The sequence below is a fragment of the Mustelus asterias genome, chromosome 18 (genome assembly GCF_964213995.1).
Source record: "Mustelus asterias chromosome 18, sMusAst1.hap1.1, whole genome shotgun sequence".
Lineage (NCBI taxonomy): Eukaryota > Metazoa > Chordata > Chondrichthyes > Carcharhiniformes > Triakidae > Mustelus > Mustelus asterias.
This window is the reverse complement of record NC_135818.1, coordinates 27,785,351-27,802,911: the sequence shown is the minus strand read 5'-3', so window position 1 is coordinate 27,802,911 and position 17,561 is coordinate 27,785,351. Positions and strand designations below refer to the sequence as shown.

The following is a 17,561-nucleotide window of genomic DNA, read 5'->3' as shown; positions in this document are numbered from 1 at the left end:
GTGGTCATATCACACATACTGATTCCCTACTCTTCCAGAAATTGCTTTTCCACAAAACAAAATAGAAGCAAAAGCAATTTAATTATCTTAAATTAGCATGAATAAACACAAGCAAAATATTTACTCAAGGTTCATATAGTCCTGAGAATTATTCTTAATAGGTAGCACAAGTAACTGATGCTCTAAATTAACATGACATACGAGACAAATTTAAAGCATGCCAGGGTTTCATTCAAGTCTACACTTTCTGTATAGTATGGCAATTCACAGTATTTGCTTAAAAAGCTCTCGAACAATGCATCATAAAATTTTACACCTTGCTAAGATTAAGCATTGCAAGGGCAGATTAAACATTGTGGAGCTTTCTTTCACACAAAACTAACAGGCTAAATTCATTAGCAACAGTACTGACATCTTTTTGAGTGTGCTGTGTCTGGACATTCAGCTATATCATTTTTCCGCAATTGGAATTCAATTTGATAAGTTACCTAGGAAATGGACAATGATTGTGAATAGAATCAGAATCCTGCACAGTGCAGGAGGAGGCCATTCGGCCCATTGAGACTGCACTGACCACAACTTCTCCCAGGCCCCATCCCCACAACCCCATTCATTTTCCTGAGCTAGTCCTCTTGACACTAAAGGACAATTTACCATAGCCAATCCACCTAACCCACACATCTTTGGACTGTGGGAAAAAACCGGAGCACCTGGAGGAAACCCATGCAAACTCCACACAGTGACCCAAGCCAGGAATTGAACCCATGTCCCTGGCGCTGTGAGGCAGCAGTGCTATCCACTCTGCCATTCTAATAAAAATATAAGAATAAGATAAAATTGCAAAATATTCTGAAATTTAAGGCACCCAAGGTGCCTATCTCTTCCTTCACTTTTTAAGAACCCTAGACTCTTCTAACAGGATATAGCTTCATGGATGCTTGCTAACACCTCACTAATTTCATACATGAGCCCAATAGGTTGAATCCAGACGAATAAATTGTACAGGCCATCACAACTTGCAGCGCGAGTTGCTGGAAAACAAATTAGTAATGGGATCAGCAGCCCATCTTTTTTCCTGCTCCCTAATTCCAGCTGAGGTCTACCAATACGCGGCAAGGTAGCACAGTGGTTAGCACTGCTGCTTCACAGCTCCAGGGTCCCGGGTTCGATTCCCGGCTCGGGTCACTGTCTGTGTGGAGTTTGCACATTCTCCTCGTGTCTGCGTGGGTTTCCTCCGGGTGCTCCGGTTTCCTCCCACAGTCCAAAGATGTGTGGGTTAGGTTGATTGGCCAGGTTAAAAATTGCCCCTTAGAGTCCTGAGATGTGTAGGTTAGTGGGATTAGCGGGTAAATATGTGGGGGTAGGGCCTGGGTGGGATTGTGGTCGGTGCAGACTCGATGGGCCGAATGGCCTCCTTCTGCACTGTAGGGTTTCTATGATTCTATGATTCTATGAATACAACATAGACCTTCCTGGTTTTCAGGAAATGCTCAACTCTGTTGTTTTGAGTCAACGATGGAAACCAGAACCTGTGAAAGATTCATTCCCAAACTTCAGGTTAGACAACTTATTCCTTTAAGTGCTGACAAGATAATTTTCAATATCACAATTAACTTAACACTTGAAGGATAAATAAGGTCAGTGGCTTGAGTACTTATTCCAAAGTATACACACACACAAAAATGAGGAATGACCTATTTGTAATTTGACCAAAAGTTCCCTTTATGAATAAACAGTTAAGTAGCGGAGGAATTAAATTCCTGGCTTCTGTGATGGCTTTTCATTTTGCATATTTCCCTATTGCAAACACACTGTTTTGTTTGCCCTGTGGGTTAAAAGATTACTTTATCGAGCTCAGTATCAGCATGATTTCAGTCTGAGCTGTTAAGAAGTGTAGTCAAGAGTAGTGCCAATATTTACATTCCTTGTTACCTCTGAATTTGTAGGTTAAAAAAAAAATTATTAAATAGTGTTTCCAAGCCTCCAACCAGATTGAGAAAAGGATTTATGGTTTTCTACACTTGGCAATAATCCATGACTGAAACCCTCAATGCTTGTAAACTACAACTCGCTATATTCTTACTACTGATAATACTATCCTCAGATATTTCCAAAGTATTGCCAGGGTTGCCATGCAGTAAGCAAGGAAGAGAAAATACTCAACTATTGGGGAGGATTTGATCCAGGTTGCGCTTGTGCAACTCCACAGATCCAGTTGCATATACATGCCTGAGAGTAGACCCACCTGACTGATTGCCTTCACAATGCAGTATAGTATTCAGGGGATCTGCAGGGCTAGACCATTTTGGCCTGCTCTGTCAATCAATATGATTGTGGCTCCAAAGATGTGCAGGTTAGGTGGATTGGCTATGCTAAATTTCCCCTTAGTGTCCCACTAAGCATGTTAGGTTAGGAGGATTAGCGGGGTAAATATGTGGGGTTACAGGAAGAGGCCCTGGGTAAGATACTCTGTCGGAGAGTCGGTGCAGACGCGATGGGCTGAATGGTCTTCTTCTGCACCGTAAGGATTTTGTGATTCACCTCAACTTCACTTTCCTGTCATTTCCACATAGAATCATAGAAACCCTACAGTACAGCAAGAGGCCATTTGTCCCATCGAGTCTGCACCGACCACATTCCCACCCAGGCCCTACCCCCATATCCCTACATATTTACCCGCTAATCCCTCTAACCTACACATCTCAGGACACTAAGGGGCAATTTTAGCATGGCCAATCAGCCTAACCCGCACATCTTTGGACTGTGGGAAGAAACCGGAGCACCCGGAGGAAACCCACGCAGACACAAGGAGAATGTGCAAACTCCACACAGACAGTGACCCAAGCCGGGAATCGAACCCAGGCCCCTGGAGCTGTGAAGCAGCAGTACTAACCACTGTGCTACCGTGCCGCCCCTAACCACTGTGCTACCGTGCTGCCCATATACTTTTGATTCTCTGATCTGCCTCGACTATACTCGTTCATGGAGCACACACATCCCTCTGGGATACAGAGTTCTAAACGAAGAAATTGATCCTGATCTCAGTTCTAAAGGATTGACTCCTTATCCTAAGACTATGTTCCCATGTTCTAGATTCTCCAGCTGGGGGAACCACCTCTCAGTGTCTACCTTATAGAGCCCTTCAGAATATTGTATGTTTCAAGAAATCACCTCTCATTCTAAACTCGAGAGAGCACTAGCTCAATTTATTCAGCCTAGTGAACATTCACTGTATTGCTTCTAAGACTAGATTATCCTTCTTCAGATATGGAGGCTAAAACTTTGCCTACTACACCAGATGTGGTCTCACCAAAGCTTTATACAATTGCATCAAGACTTCCTTATTTGTGTATGCCAATCCCTTTACAATAAATGCCATTTGCCTCCCTAATTGCTTGCTGTACCTGTGCAGTAACTTTGTGTTCCTTGTACGACTACACCCAAATCTCTGTCAACATTTGAAAGCTTCACAGCTTTTAAAAATATTCGACTTTTCTAGCCTTCTGAGTAACCTTATGCTTCTGCACAATATTCTCCATCAGCCACTTGGTTGCTTAGTCACTTAATCTAGATGTAGCTCTTTGTAGCCTCTTTAGGTCCTCCTCTTGGCATACATTCTCACCTAGCTTTATATCATTAGCAGCAAACTTGGATACATTACTCTTGGTCTCTGTCTAAGTGTTTAATATACACTACAAACTGCTGAATGCCCAGCGTGGATCTTTACGGCACTCCATTAGTTACAATTTGCCAATTTGAAAATGCCTCAATTATCCCTGTTGGTTAACCAATCCTCTATCCATTCCATTACTCCCAACTCCATCAGCCCTTATCTTGGTATTAGCCTTTTGTGTAGCACTTTATTGAACATCTTTTGGAAATCGAAGAACGTTATGATGTTTGGGCGGCAGGCTGGCACATTGCCACTTCTGCCTCAGTGCCAGGGACCCGGGTTCAATTCCAACCTTGGGTAACTGTCAGTGTAGTTAGCATGTTCTCCCTGTGTCTGTATGAGTTTCCTCCGTAAGAAGTTTAACAACACCAGGTTAAAGTCCAACAGGTTTATTTGGTAGCAAAAGCCACACAAGCTTTTGCTACCAAATAAACCTGTTGGACTTTAACCTGGTGTTGTTAAACTTCTTACTGTGTTTACCCCAGTCCAACGCCGGCATCTCCACATCAGAGTTTCCTCCCACAGGCCAAAGTTAGGTTGGCTATGCTAAATTGCCCCTTAGTGTCAGGGAGATTAGCAGGGTAAATACATGGGGTTCCGGAGATAGGGCCTTGGTGGGAGTATTGTTTGTGCAGTGGGCCGATTGGTCTCTTTCTGCACTGTAGGGATTCTATGATTCTATCTACTGCTGTTCCTTTATCTACTGTACTTAGCTACAACTTCAAAAAACTCTAATAAATTTGTCAAATATGATTTCCCTTTTGTAAAACCATGCTGACTTCATCTCATCAGACTATGGTTTTCTAAGCAATTATTAATAGTAATTAGATTCCAGCATTTTCATGACAATTGGTGTTTGGCTAACTGTCCTGTAGTTCCCAGTTTTCTCTCTCCCTCCAGTCTTGAACAGTGGCGTTACACTTGTTAATTTCCAACTGCTGGAACTGTTCAAGGATCTCGGAAATTCCAGAAAATCACAACCAGTGCACTCACTATCTCTGCAGTTACCTCTTTTAGGATGTAGGACATCGGGTCCTGAGATTTACCGGCTTTTAATCCCTTAAAATCTTAAATGCAACAGAGAAGCCTAACTTAGGACAGCATTCTAACTGTTGTGAAACATTAGTGGTGATGAACTGTCAGCAACTCAATGACGCAATTTAAAACCGAACACATACACAAAAAATGCAGACGTAGAGCTATTATCTAGTAATGTTATTTAATATATAGTCCCACTCCCTAAAAAAGGGAACACACACAGCATTTGGTATATTCTTAATTTGTAATCAGCTTTATAAAATATCTGTTGAAACTTGGTAGAACTATTGCCAGAAGTGATATCACACAGCCTGCTCAAAACAGAGACGGAATAGTTGCAGAATCAGTTGACTAAACCTCTTGAAATATGACGGAGTGGCTAAGTGTTCCCCTTGATCCAACAGCATTGTCTTCACCATGCTAAAGGGCATCACAATCAAATGCAAGTCACATTACAGCATTATATAAAACAGGGCAGGCTCGTACAACATACTACAATTTCTGCTGTAACTGGTTACCAAATAGATTTTTACACCGTGAACCTTTTGGCAAATGGGCAGAATTTTAAATACTTGCCAAACAATATGTGCATCTTCTCTTGGAAGGCTGTGATGTCTTGCTGCATTTTAACAGTGGAAAACAAGCTCCACTGTTTCAACAAGCTTCATCAATCCCTCAATTGTTCCATCATTGTCAGCAATAATTTTGAAGCTGAAGTGACTGAAACAAGGTCGAATTGATAGAACTTGCATATTGTTCTGCAGGAAGACATTGAGGGGGGAAAATAATTTCTTCTGCATTATAAAACAAAATTTAATTTGCAGAAAGAACTTTAACAAAACCAAATGTTATAAGAAGTGCAGAGCGCTATTGACTCCTGACTAATATTAATTGAATTGACCAAAGTGGTACAACTGAAGCAGAATTTTGCGAAGATACAAATGTGAAACTCAATTACTTGCGTGATCAAAAACATGTTTACCAAGGTACCAGATACATCCTGAAAACAGTTGTGTATTGTAATTTCTTTTACACTTATTAAATTTAAACAAGATGGTGCATTATATAGAGAAAGGTACTGATCATAGCTACTTTGAAAACTGTTTTTTCCTGTTTCTCACTACTTCAAATGTTCTTCACACTGACACAGCCATGACAGTTAAATATCATTGGTGCCTTTCCTAGTAGTGGATTATGCAAGGCAGAAAATGGCTTCCACAAAGAGCAGGGGTTGGAATACATCCATAGTTAATATTTTCAAATTTCCAATTTCCTTTATCTTTCCCTGCCAGGTCCCTAAGACCACAGTAAGGTGGTAGATTGTTTCCCATCAATTAGGGAGTACAAAAAGTCAGAAACCACAACAGATGTTGGCTTTCCTGTGGTCACGATCTGGACGCACTGTATCTAGGTTATAGACACAGCAGATAAATAGCAGTTCACGTCAACTTGATCACATCAGAGACTAGTCATTGACGTTTTTCTAACAGCAAGTTACACTGCTGTTGCTGCTCTCGAGCGTGGCGGGTGAGGATCTCAGAGCAGCTGCCACTCAAAGGCAAAGACAATTTGATTTGCATCCTGGTTTCTTGTTATCTCCTCTAGAATACGGTGCTGCTGCCACAGTTGCTCAAGTTTCTTGTATCGCTCGGTGCACAGATGCAATGGGTTACCTCTCCTTTAAGAAAAAATATGGAAAATTAAAAATGTAAGGCTTCAGCTTTGCAAGGTGTTCAATTTTCGTTTACTGTATTTGATGTAATCGGCATTTTTGTGACAGCTGATGAAGATAGCACAAGTGAAATCAAAGTGCCTGGGAGAGACCCAACAATAAGTGATAGTAGAGACAGAAAAAAAAGTACAAACGATGAGAGTTTAGCAATCCAATGTTTATATAGTAAATCAATGCAAAAAACAATTGTCTTTTCTCCCTCTCCCTAACTCCCTCACCCTAATTGCGTTCGGCATTGGTCATTCAGAATGGAATTCTCAATGTTTTTCCTAGCATTTATAGAAGTGCGCTTAGTACATTATATTTAATCTGCCAGAGTACTTTGTAGAAATTTTGAACATCATAGAAATCTCATTTTCTTTTGGTTAACTTTTTAGTAACTTTAATTCAATGAATTGCCTTATAATGTTAATTATTGGCTCTTTGGTAGAGCTATTCACCACTTTCCTGCTCTTTCCTTTTGAAGCTATTAAATCTGCTTCTGCCATACTTTCTCACAGCATATTCCAGATCACAACAGCCGACTGACTGTCATGTCCATTCCTTTGCTGATTTTGCAATTGATGGGAATGTTATTAAGGGACTACCTCACTAAGGGACTACCTCACAATTACATTCTGTCCAATTTTTCTCTGCAATATTTTGTTATTCTCACTGTCCTGACTGCTTGTTTCTGGCACACTGCTTGAGGAGTCCTCACTAATGGATTTGGCATTTTATATTCCATATTCATGCCCATGACAGGCTTTCAGTTTATCAAATGCTCCTCTTCATTTGTGGTTTAGATTTAGGGGACAGGTGGGGCCGATTTTCACATACCAATGGTAAGTTTTCTAGTACATCGAAGTTTCCATTCTGCTTTTCACCACTAGAAGTTTGCTTTCCTGTTGTGGTTTTAAATTAATCGTTTTCCTCAGCCTATTGTTAGTCTTGAGTGTAACATTAGGTTGAATTGGAATCTTTCCGACAGGATCTTATCTCACAAGCTAATTATATGCTGTCAGAAATCAATGCATGATGTTCAGACCCAGAGATGTAGGCCACAATTCTCCTATCCTGCTGCGCTAATATTATAGTGCAGCAAAGAACAAAGAACAATACAGCACAGGAACAGGCCCTTCGGCCCTCCAAGCCCGTGCCGCTCCCTGGTCCAAACTAGACCATTCTTTTGTATCCCTCCATTCCCACTCCTTTCATGTGGCTATCTAGATAAGTCTTAAACGTTCCCAGTGTGTCCGCCTCCACCACCTTGCCTGGCAGCGCATTCCAGGCCCCCACCACCCTCTGTGTAAAATATGTCCTTCTGATATCTGTGTTAAACCTCCCCCCCCCTTCACCTTGAACCTATGACCCCCTCGTGAACGTCACCACCGACCTGGGGAAAAGCTTTCCACCGTTCACCCTATCTATGCCTTTTATAATTTTATACACCTCTATTAAGTCTCCCCTCATCCTCCGTCTTTCCAGGGAGAACAACCCCAGTTTACCCAATCTCTCCTCATAACCAAGCCCCTCCATACCAGGCAACATCCTGGTAAACCTCCTCTGTACTCTCTCCAAAGCCTCCGCGTCCTTCTGGTAGTGTGCCGACCAGAACTGGACGCAGTATTCCAAATGCGGCTGAACCAACGTTCTATACATCTGCAGTCCGGGAGAATCTCGTGGCCGGTGATATGAGCATGCGTTCCCGACACAAAAGCATCTCCCAGCACTGGATTTCCAGTGGCATCAGATTCACACTGGAAATTGGCCGGATAAGTATTTAAATAGTTATTTCAATGTAATTTGAATGTGATTAGCAGGCCCAGGACTGAGTGTCGAATTCGCATGAAAACGGGAGTCATTCACGCTATTTTTTTCAGTGGACGTTCAGACAAGAATCTCCCACACGGTATGCACTGCAGAGACCACCAGCATGAAAAAATTGAGGGGGCAGGGCCTATTCCCATTGGAGAGGCTGAAGTCAGCACACTGAGTGAGGCCACTGCACATGCGCCAATTTGTCAGTGCCGAGTATTTGAGATGATCATTGCCTATCTAAGGTTTGCATTTGAAGGTGGAGGTGAGAGATTAGGAGATGTAAAAAAGGCCAGAGATGAACAGTGAAGGATATGGATTGGCACATTGGTGTGAAGAAGGTTAGAGAAGTGAGAAAGCTGTGATTGGAGAGATCTGTCAGTGCAAGTGAGGATTTGAATTCCATGAATGGACAACATTTAATCACTCCAAACATTAGGTGATCACTCTGAAAAACAAAGGCAAAAACATCTCAAGCAACAACTGAGGCTTGCCTTTCCAAGTAGGGTGTTCTTCCTCTTTCTCAACCAATAATACTGTTTGACTATGGATAATCTTCTCAAGTGCCAAGATTAATGAATCTCAAATTCCTGTTTTTCCTCAATATTCAGAATGAATGAAACCCACTTGATGGGCAGCTCCAGGACTCAAGTCTGTAAATATAGTCCCATTGCTTACGCTGGCTATGTTGGCACTAATGCAATTTGCTTGTAAAAGCACTGGACAGATTGCTGCTACTGAACAAACCACCATATCAAGCTATTATTGAATAAACTAAGCAAGATTGGTTGCAGTGTAACAAGCTGAGAACATTCTGCCTAGAGCTGTAAATCCCCAAATCTACCACAATTTTGTCAGCACTTGTCATCACTCAGAGGGGTAGTGAAGCAATGATAGCACTATCACTACGAATCAGATGGTCATGCGTTCAAGTTTGACAAGTCCAGTGCATGCCTATACCTTCAGCTGCATGGACCCTAAGCTCTGGAATACACGCTCTGCACCTCTTTGCCTCACTTTCCTTCTTTAAGGCACACTTTAAAACCTACCTCTTTGACAAGCTGTTGGGTCAGTTGACCAAATATCTCCTTATGTAGTTCAGCATCACATTTAGTTTTACAGTGCTCCTGCAAAGTACCTTGGGACATTTTATTACACTAAAAGGTACAGTATTGTGGGGAGCCGGTGATGCAGTGGCATTGTCACTAGACTAGTAACCCAGAGACGCAGGGCAAGATCTGGGGACCTGGATTTGTATCCCATCACAGTAGATGGTGAAATATGAATTCAATAAAAATCTGGAATTAATTGTTGTAAAACCATCTGGTCCTTTAGGGAAGGAAATCTGCCATCCTTACCTGGTCTGGCCTACATGTGACAGATCCACAGCAATGTGGTTGACTTTCAGATGTCCTCTGGAGAGCAATTATTGATGGGCAATAAATTTTGGCTCAGCCAACGATGTCCACATCCCGTGAATGAATGAAAAAGAGTTTATTTATACTAAAGGAATACTGGAAATGCTGTTTTTTTGGATGAGATTTTAAAACATAGGTCCCATCTGTTCTCAAGTGGATGCATTATTTTGAAGTGAGAGTTCTCTCCCCATGCCTTGACCAATATTTATGTAAAGTTTATTTATTAGTCACAAGTAAGGCTTACATTAACACTGCAATGAAGTTACTGTGAAATTCCCCTAGTTGCCATACTTATTCAGGTAAATGCACCTAACTAGCATGTCTTCCAGATGGTGGGAGGAAACCGGAGTACCCGGAGGAAATTCACACAGACACGGGGAGAATGTGCAAACTCCACACAAACAGTGACCCAAGCCGGGAATCGAACCCAAACCAGGAATTGGCTAGCTGTAAGAAGGCAGAGGGTGGTGGTTGATGGGAAATGTTCATCCTGGAGTTCAGTTACTAGTGGTGTACCACAAGGATCTGTTTTGGGGCCACTGCTGTTTGTCATTTTTATTAATGGATGAGGGCGTAGAAGGATGGGTTAGTAAATTTGCAGATGACACTAAAGTCGGTGGAGTTGTGGACAGTGCGGAAGGTTGTTGCAGGTTACAGAGGAACATAGATAAGCTGCAATGCTGGGCTGAGAGGTGGCAAATGGAGTTCAATGCGGAAAAGTGTGAGGTGATTCACTTTGGAAGGAGTAACAGGAATACAGAGTACTGGGCTAATGGTAAGATACTTGGTAGTGTGGATGAACAGAGAGATCTCAGTGTCCATGTGCATAGATCCCTGAAAGTTGGCACCCAGGTTGATAGGGTTGTTAAGAAGGCGTACGGAGTGTTAGCTTTTATTGGTAGAGGGATTGAGTTTCGGAGCCAGGAGGTCATGTTGTAGCTGTACAAAACTCTGGTGTGGCCGCACTTGGAGTATTGCGTACAGTTCTGGTCGCCGCATTATAGGAAGGATGTGGAAGCATTGGAAAGGGTGCAGAGATTTACTAGGATGTTGCCTGGTATGGTGGGAAGGTCTTATGAGGAAAGGCTGAAGGACTTGAGGCTGTTTTCGTTAGAGAGAAGAAGGTTAAGAGGTGACTTAATAGAGGCATACAAGATGATTAGAGGATTAGATAGGGTGGACAGTGAGAGCCTTTTTCCTCAGACGGTGATAGCTAGCACGAAGGGACATAGCTTTAAATTGAGGGGTGATAGATATAGGACAGATGTCAGAGGTAGGTTCTTCACTCAGAGAGTAGTATGGGCGTGGAATGCCCTGCCTGCAACAGTAGTGGACTCGCCAACATTAAGGGCATTTAAATGGTTATTGGATAAACATAAGGATGATATTGGAATAGTGTAGGTTAGATGGGCTTTAGATTGGTTTCACTGGTTGGCGCAACATCGAGGGCCGAAGGGCCTGTACTGCGCTGTAATGTTCTATGTCGGGTCCCTGGCGCTGTGAGGCAGCAGTGCCACTGTGCCGCCCACATTTATCCTACAACTAACACCCAAAAACCATGTCATTTGCTATCATTTTACTATTTGTAGAGCTTGTTGCCATTTTTGCGACATTATTAGTGACCACACTTCAATAGTAGTTCATCAGCTGTAAAGCACTGTGTAACATCCTGAAGTCATGACAGGCACTAGATGAACACAAATTTTTTTTCATTTTACAGAGCCTGACAATATAGATTCTACAGGATCCACACAGCCTTAGCCAAACACACAATGAAATGCTGTTCACGATTGCTAGAAAATATATTACATAAATATACAACATATATTCAATATATAGGAATAAATTCTCTTGGAATAATTGTACTTGAGCAACTGGTCCGTCTCCCCATAATCATCCAGATATGGAGCGGGTATGAAACATCCTCTATTTTTCCCCGCCAGCAGCAGCACCTGACACTCCCGTATCCTAGTGAGAAAAAAAGAAACAGTCAAATGAATAGCTATATTTTATCCTCTCCTTTTCTTGCCAACTTTATCAAAGTGTTCTTGCTGGGGTAGAGTTACTACAGGTTCTGATCAATCAATGGTAACTCATTCGACCGTGTATGGGCCTAAGCAGCAAACTTGGACAGGCTATTCCAGTCATGGGGTGTATCAATTCCAAGTCAATCCAGGCCTCAAGTGACCTGCACAAACATAGGTCAATGGATTCCAGGAACAAGATAACTTTTCACCAACTTAGGGACAATAAAGCCTGAAAAGTTCCTCCTCCAGCTGAGATTTTTTAAAAAGTCTTTCATGGGATGTGGGTGTCGCTGGCAAGGTCAGCATTTATTGCCATCTCCAAATGCCCTCGACTGGAATGGCAGAAGTCATTGCAGAGGGCAGTTAAGCGTCAGCCACAATGCTGCAGGTCTGGAATCACATATAGGCCAGACGAGGAAAGGACAGGTTTCCTTCCCTAAAGGATATTAGTGAACCAAATGGGCAAGACAATCAATGATGGTTTCACGGTCACTATTACGGAGGTTGGTTTTCAATTTCAGACTTATTAATTGAATTTAAATTCTACCTGCTGCCATGCAGGGATTATGAACCCATTTCTCTTGGGAATTAGCCTGGGCCTCTGGATTATAGTCCAGTGACACTGCCGCTATGTCACCTTCTCTCCCTATTTAGTTAGCAACATACAGATCTTGCAGCTTTTCTGGTCCGCCTGACTGAGTTATCATCACTTCATCCAGAAGGAACGATGAGCTGATATTTTAAGAAGTGCTCCAATATACTCTCACTACAACAGTCTTAATACCTTACAATCTCTTGATGAATTTACTGATTGCAGTTCTGTAACAGATTAGGCTGATTCTATTGTCAGAGGTGTGGAAAATATACAGTGTTTTGATTGGGTAAATGAGGACAAGCTGTTTCCAGTGGCAGGAGGGGTCAGCAGCTAGAGGACACAGAATTAAGGATTTGCAGAAGAACCAGTGGGGATATTAAGTGAATTCTTTGAGTTATAATCTGGAATGCACTGCCTGAAAGATTGATGGAATCAGACTCAATAAATTATAAAAGGGAATTGGGTATATTGTTGATCAAGGGAAAGAGGGGGGAATGGGGCTAATTGGATAGCTTATGCAAGCTGTCTGCAAAAGCACGATGGGCTGAATGGTATCCTTCTGTGCTGTATGATTCTACGATATTTCTATGTTGTCAAAATAAGTTAATTATTCGATGTGCATGGTGAGATACCTGAGAAACATCCCCAATTCAGACCCACAGTTTATAGCATGAGCTGCACAAGCTCCAAACTCTTCTCCATTCACTTCTTCCCGGCAGCATTGACTTTGCGAACACAGCATGGCTCCACAGAACATGCAGAGGGCTAAATTCTTAGTCTCATCATCAGAAGATCTGGAGCACCTGTTAGAGAAATTACAGAAATTTACTCAAAGTTCTGGCACTGTGAACGTCACACACACAATCCTCACCCCTGATATTTCCACAGGAGGTAGGAGGGTCGCTAACCAGAGGACATTAAAGAATTGAGGTTGGGGACACTTGAACACCAAGGAAGTATTTTGCACAGTGAGTAGTTGTGATCTGGAATGTATTGCTTGGAAGGGTGATGGAAGCACATTCAATAGCAACTTCCAAACACAATTGGGTAAATAACTGAAGAGGAAAATATGCAGAGCTATGGGGGAAGAGAAAGGGAGTGTAATAATTGATGGATGCTCTTTCAAAGAGCCACTACAAGTATAACAGGTTTTTCTGTGCTAAATAGTTTTTTTTGTGATTACTTGGTATCAAAACCTCATCGCTTGACAACCCAGCAATGACAAGTATCAATGCCTAATCTATAGCTCATGAACCTGATACCCAATTTACATTGCAATTTTCTTCATTAATGGTTACAGAATGGCCTTGTTAGTCTCTTTGCAATTCTGGCCACAGACATTGCCTGTTGTTGGGGCAAAGTGCATGCATGCCAGTGACATGGAAACGAGAACTCAAACCACATCAGAATGGAATCAGTGTGTACCTGCATGATCTGTGGCCATTACCAGCACAACCCGAGCACTTGGATTAGGAAACAAAGCTGTTTTGTGATTGTAGTGTAGTTTGCAACCAGAGCCACTGACACCTGCTGTTTATATAACAGATGTGGAGATGCCGGCGTTGGACTGGGGTGAACACAGTAAGAAGTCTCACAACACCAGGTTAAAGTCCAACAGGTTTATTTGGTAGCAAATACCATAAGCTTTTGGAGCACTGCTCCTTCGTCAGATGGAGTGGAAATGTGCTCTCAAACAGTGCAAACAGACACAAAATCAAGTTGCAGAATACTGATTAGAATGCGAATCCTACAGCCAGCCAGGTCTTAAAGGTACAGACAATGTGGGTGGAGGGAACATTAAACACAGGTTAAAGAGATGTGTATTGTCTCCAGACAGAACAGCTAGTGAGATTCTGCAAGCCCAGGAGGCAAGCTGTGGGGGTTACTGATAATGTGACATAAATCCAACATCCCGGTTTAGGCCATCCTCATGTGTGCGGAACTTGGCTATCAGTTTCTGCTCAGCGACTCTGCGCTGTCGTGTGTCGTGAAGGCCACCTTGGAGAACGCTTACCTGAAGATCCAAGGCTGAATGCCTGTGACTGCTGAAGTGCTCCCCCACAGGAAGAGAACAGTCTTGCCTGGTGATTGTCGAGCGGTGTTCATTCATCCGTTGTCGTAGCGTCTGTATGGTTTCCCCAATGTACCATGCCTCAGGACATCCTTTCTTGCAGCGTATCAGGTAGACAACGTTGGCCGAGTTGCAAGAGTAGGTACCGTGTATCTGGTAGATGGTGTTCTCACGTGAGATGATGGCATCCGTGTTGATGATCCGGCACGTCTTGCAGAGGTTGCTGTGGCAGGGTTGTGTGGTGCCGTGGTCACTGTTCTCCTGAAGGCTGGGTAGTTTACTGCGGACAATGGTCTGTTTGAGGTTGCGTGGTTGTTTGAAGGCAAGACGTGGGGGTGTGGGGACGGCCTTGGCGAGATGTTCGTCTTCATCAACGACATATTGAAGGCTCCGGAGGAAATGCCGTAGCTTCTCCGCTCCGGGGAAGTACTGGATGACGAAGGGTACTCTGTCCACCGTGTCCCGTGTTTGTCTTCTGAGGAGGTCGGTGCGGTTTTTCGCTGTGGCGCGTCGGAACTGTTGATTGATGAGTCGAGCGCCATATCCTGTTCTTGTGAGGACATCTTTCAGCGTCTGGAGGTGTCTGTTGCGATCCTCCTCATCCGAGCAGATCCTGTGTATTCGGAGGGCTTGTCTGTAGGGGATGGCTTCTTTAACGTGTTTAGGGTGGAAGCTGGAGAAGTGGAGCATCATGAGGTTATCCGTGGGCTTGCGGTACAGTGAGGTGCTGAGGTGACCGTCCTTAATGGAGATGCGTGTGTCCAAGAATGCAACCGATTCCGGAGAGTAGTCCATGGTGAGTCTGATGGTGGGATGGAACTTGTTGATGTCATCATATAGTTGTTTCAGTGATTGCTCACCATGACTCCAAAGGAAGAAAATATCATCGATGTACCTAGTGTAAAGCATCGGTTGAAGGTCCTGTGCAGTGAAGAAGTCTTGTTCGAACCTGTGCATGAAGGTGTTGGCATATTGAGGTGCGAATTTGGTCCCCATGGCTGTTCCGTGTGTCTGGATGAAGAACTGGTTGTTGAAGGTGAAGACATTGTGGTCCAGGATGAAGCGGATGAATTGTAAAATTGCATCTGGAAACTGGCAGTTGACGGCATTGAGTTCTGAGGCCGTTGCAGCAATGCCATCATCGTGGGGGATGCTGGTGTAGAGTGCCGAGACATCCATTGTGACGAGGAGTGCTCCTGGTTCAACTGCTCCACGTGTGTTGAGTTTCTGTAGGAAGTCTGTAGTGTCGCGACAAAAGCTGGGGGTTCTTTGTACAATGGGTTTCAAGATGCCCTCGACATAGCCGGAGAGGTTCTCGCACAGGGTTCCATTGCCTGAAACGATGGGTGTGTGCGCCTTGTGTATCTTTGGGAGGCAGTAGAGATCGTGGAGTACGTGGGATGAGAGCACGGAGGGTGTTTTGAAGGTCCGGATCAAAGGTTTTGATCAGAGTGTTGAGTTGACGGGTGTGTTCTTTGGTTGGATCTGTGGGTAACTGTCTGTAGTGTTCCTCGTTGTTCAGTTGTCGGTACACTTCTTTGCAGTAATCCGTTCTGTTCAGTATGACGATGGCCCCTCCTTTGTCTGCTGGTTTGATGACAATGTTGCGGTTGGTCTTGAGAGCGTGGATGGCGTTGCGTTGTGCTTGGGTGATGTTCGGGGCTGTCTTGTGAGTGCGGCTGATGAATTTGGTGTTGACGCACCCCCTGATGGCTTGGGCATACATGTCAAGTCGAGGGCAACGGCCTTCCAGAGGAGTCCAATTCGACTCTTTCTTCTTCGGTTGCACTGCGGATCTCTCTGTCGGCTGTTCCGGTTCATTGGCTGTCGCACTGTGTTCGCTGTTGGCCTCTTGGGGTTTGTGGAAGAACTCCCGCAGCCTCATTCGCCTGATGAATTCCTCTGTGTCTGCTGTGAGACTGATGGGGTCTATTTTGGTAGTGGGACAAAAGTTGAGCCCTCGGCTGAGAACTTCGATTTCATCTGGCTGAAGTGTGTAGTCCGATAAGGTGACAGTGGACTTTCCTGCAGTGGTACTGTTTTCTACTGTGGCACCTCACTGTACCGCAAGCCCACGGATAACCTCATGATGCTCCACTTCTCCAGCTTCCACCCTAAACACGTTAAAGAAGCCATCCCCTACGGACAAGCCCTCCGAATACACAGGATCTGCTCAGATGAGGAGGATCGCAACAGACACCTCCAGACGCTGAAAGATGCCCTCATAAGAACAAGATATGGCGCTCGACTCATCAATCAACAGTTCCGACGCGCCACAGCGAAAAACCGCACCGACCTCCTCAGAAGACAAACACGGGACACGGTGGACAGAGTACCCTTCGTCATCCAGTACTTCCCCGGAGCGGAGAAGCTACGGCATCTCCTCCGGAGCCTTCAATATGTCGTTGATGAAGACGAACATCTCGCCAAGGCCGTCCCCACACCCCCACTTCTTGCCTTCAAACAACCACGCAACCTCAAACAGACCACTGTCCGCAGTAAACTACCCAGCCTTCAGGAGAACAGTGACCACGGCACCACACAACCCTGCCACAGCAACCTCTGCAAGACGTGCCGGATCATCAACACGGATGCCATCATCTCACGTGAGAACACCATCTACCAGGTACACGGTACCTACTCTTGCAACTCGGCCAACGTTGTCTACCTGATACGCTGCAGGAAAGGATGTCCCGAGGCATGGTACATTGGGGAAACCATACAGACGCTACGACAAAGGATGAATGAACACCGCTCGACAATCACCAGGCAAGACTGTTCTCTTCCTGTGGGGGAGCACTTCAGCAGTCACAGGCATTCAGCCTTGGATCTTCAGGTAAGCGTTCTCCAAGGTGGCCTTCACGACACACGACAGCGCAGAGTCGCTGAGCAGAAACTGATAGCCAAGTTCCGCACACATGAGGACGGCCTAAACCGGGATGTTGGATTTATGTCACATTATCAGTAACCCCCACAGCTTGCCTCCTGGGCTTGCAGAATCTCACTAGCTGTTCTGTCTGGAGACAATACACATCTCTTTAACCTCTGTTTAATGTTCCCTCCACCCACATTGTCTGTACCTTTAAGACCTGGCTGGCTGTAGGATTCACATTCTAATCAGTATTCTGCAACTTGATTTTGTGTCTGTTTGCACTGTTTGAGAGCACATTTCCACTCCATCTGACGAAGGAGCAGTGCTCCGAAAGCTTA

General features: G+C 44.1%; 1 protein-coding gene across 1 annotated transcript in view; it reads right to left on the bottom strand.

The window, feature by feature from the left end:
- Nucleotides 1-4,873: 4,873 nt before the first annotated feature.
- ubr1 (ubiquitin protein ligase E3 component n-recognin 1) overlaps nucleotides 4,874-17,561 on the bottom strand; it is a 222,574-nt gene continuing 209,886 nt past the window's right edge. Inside the window, exons 45-47 of the mRNA XM_078233618.1 lie at nucleotides 12,913-13,083; nucleotides 11,525-11,626; nucleotides 4,874-6,389 (exon numbers count right to left, since the gene is read on the bottom strand). Of these exons, the coding sequence (XP_078089744.1) occupies nucleotides 6,248-6,389; nucleotides 11,525-11,626; nucleotides 12,913-13,083 (415 nt within the window). The 3' untranslated portion in view covers nucleotides 4,874-6,247. The remainder of the gene's footprint in view (nucleotides 6,390-11,524; nucleotides 11,627-12,912; nucleotides 13,084-17,561) is intronic.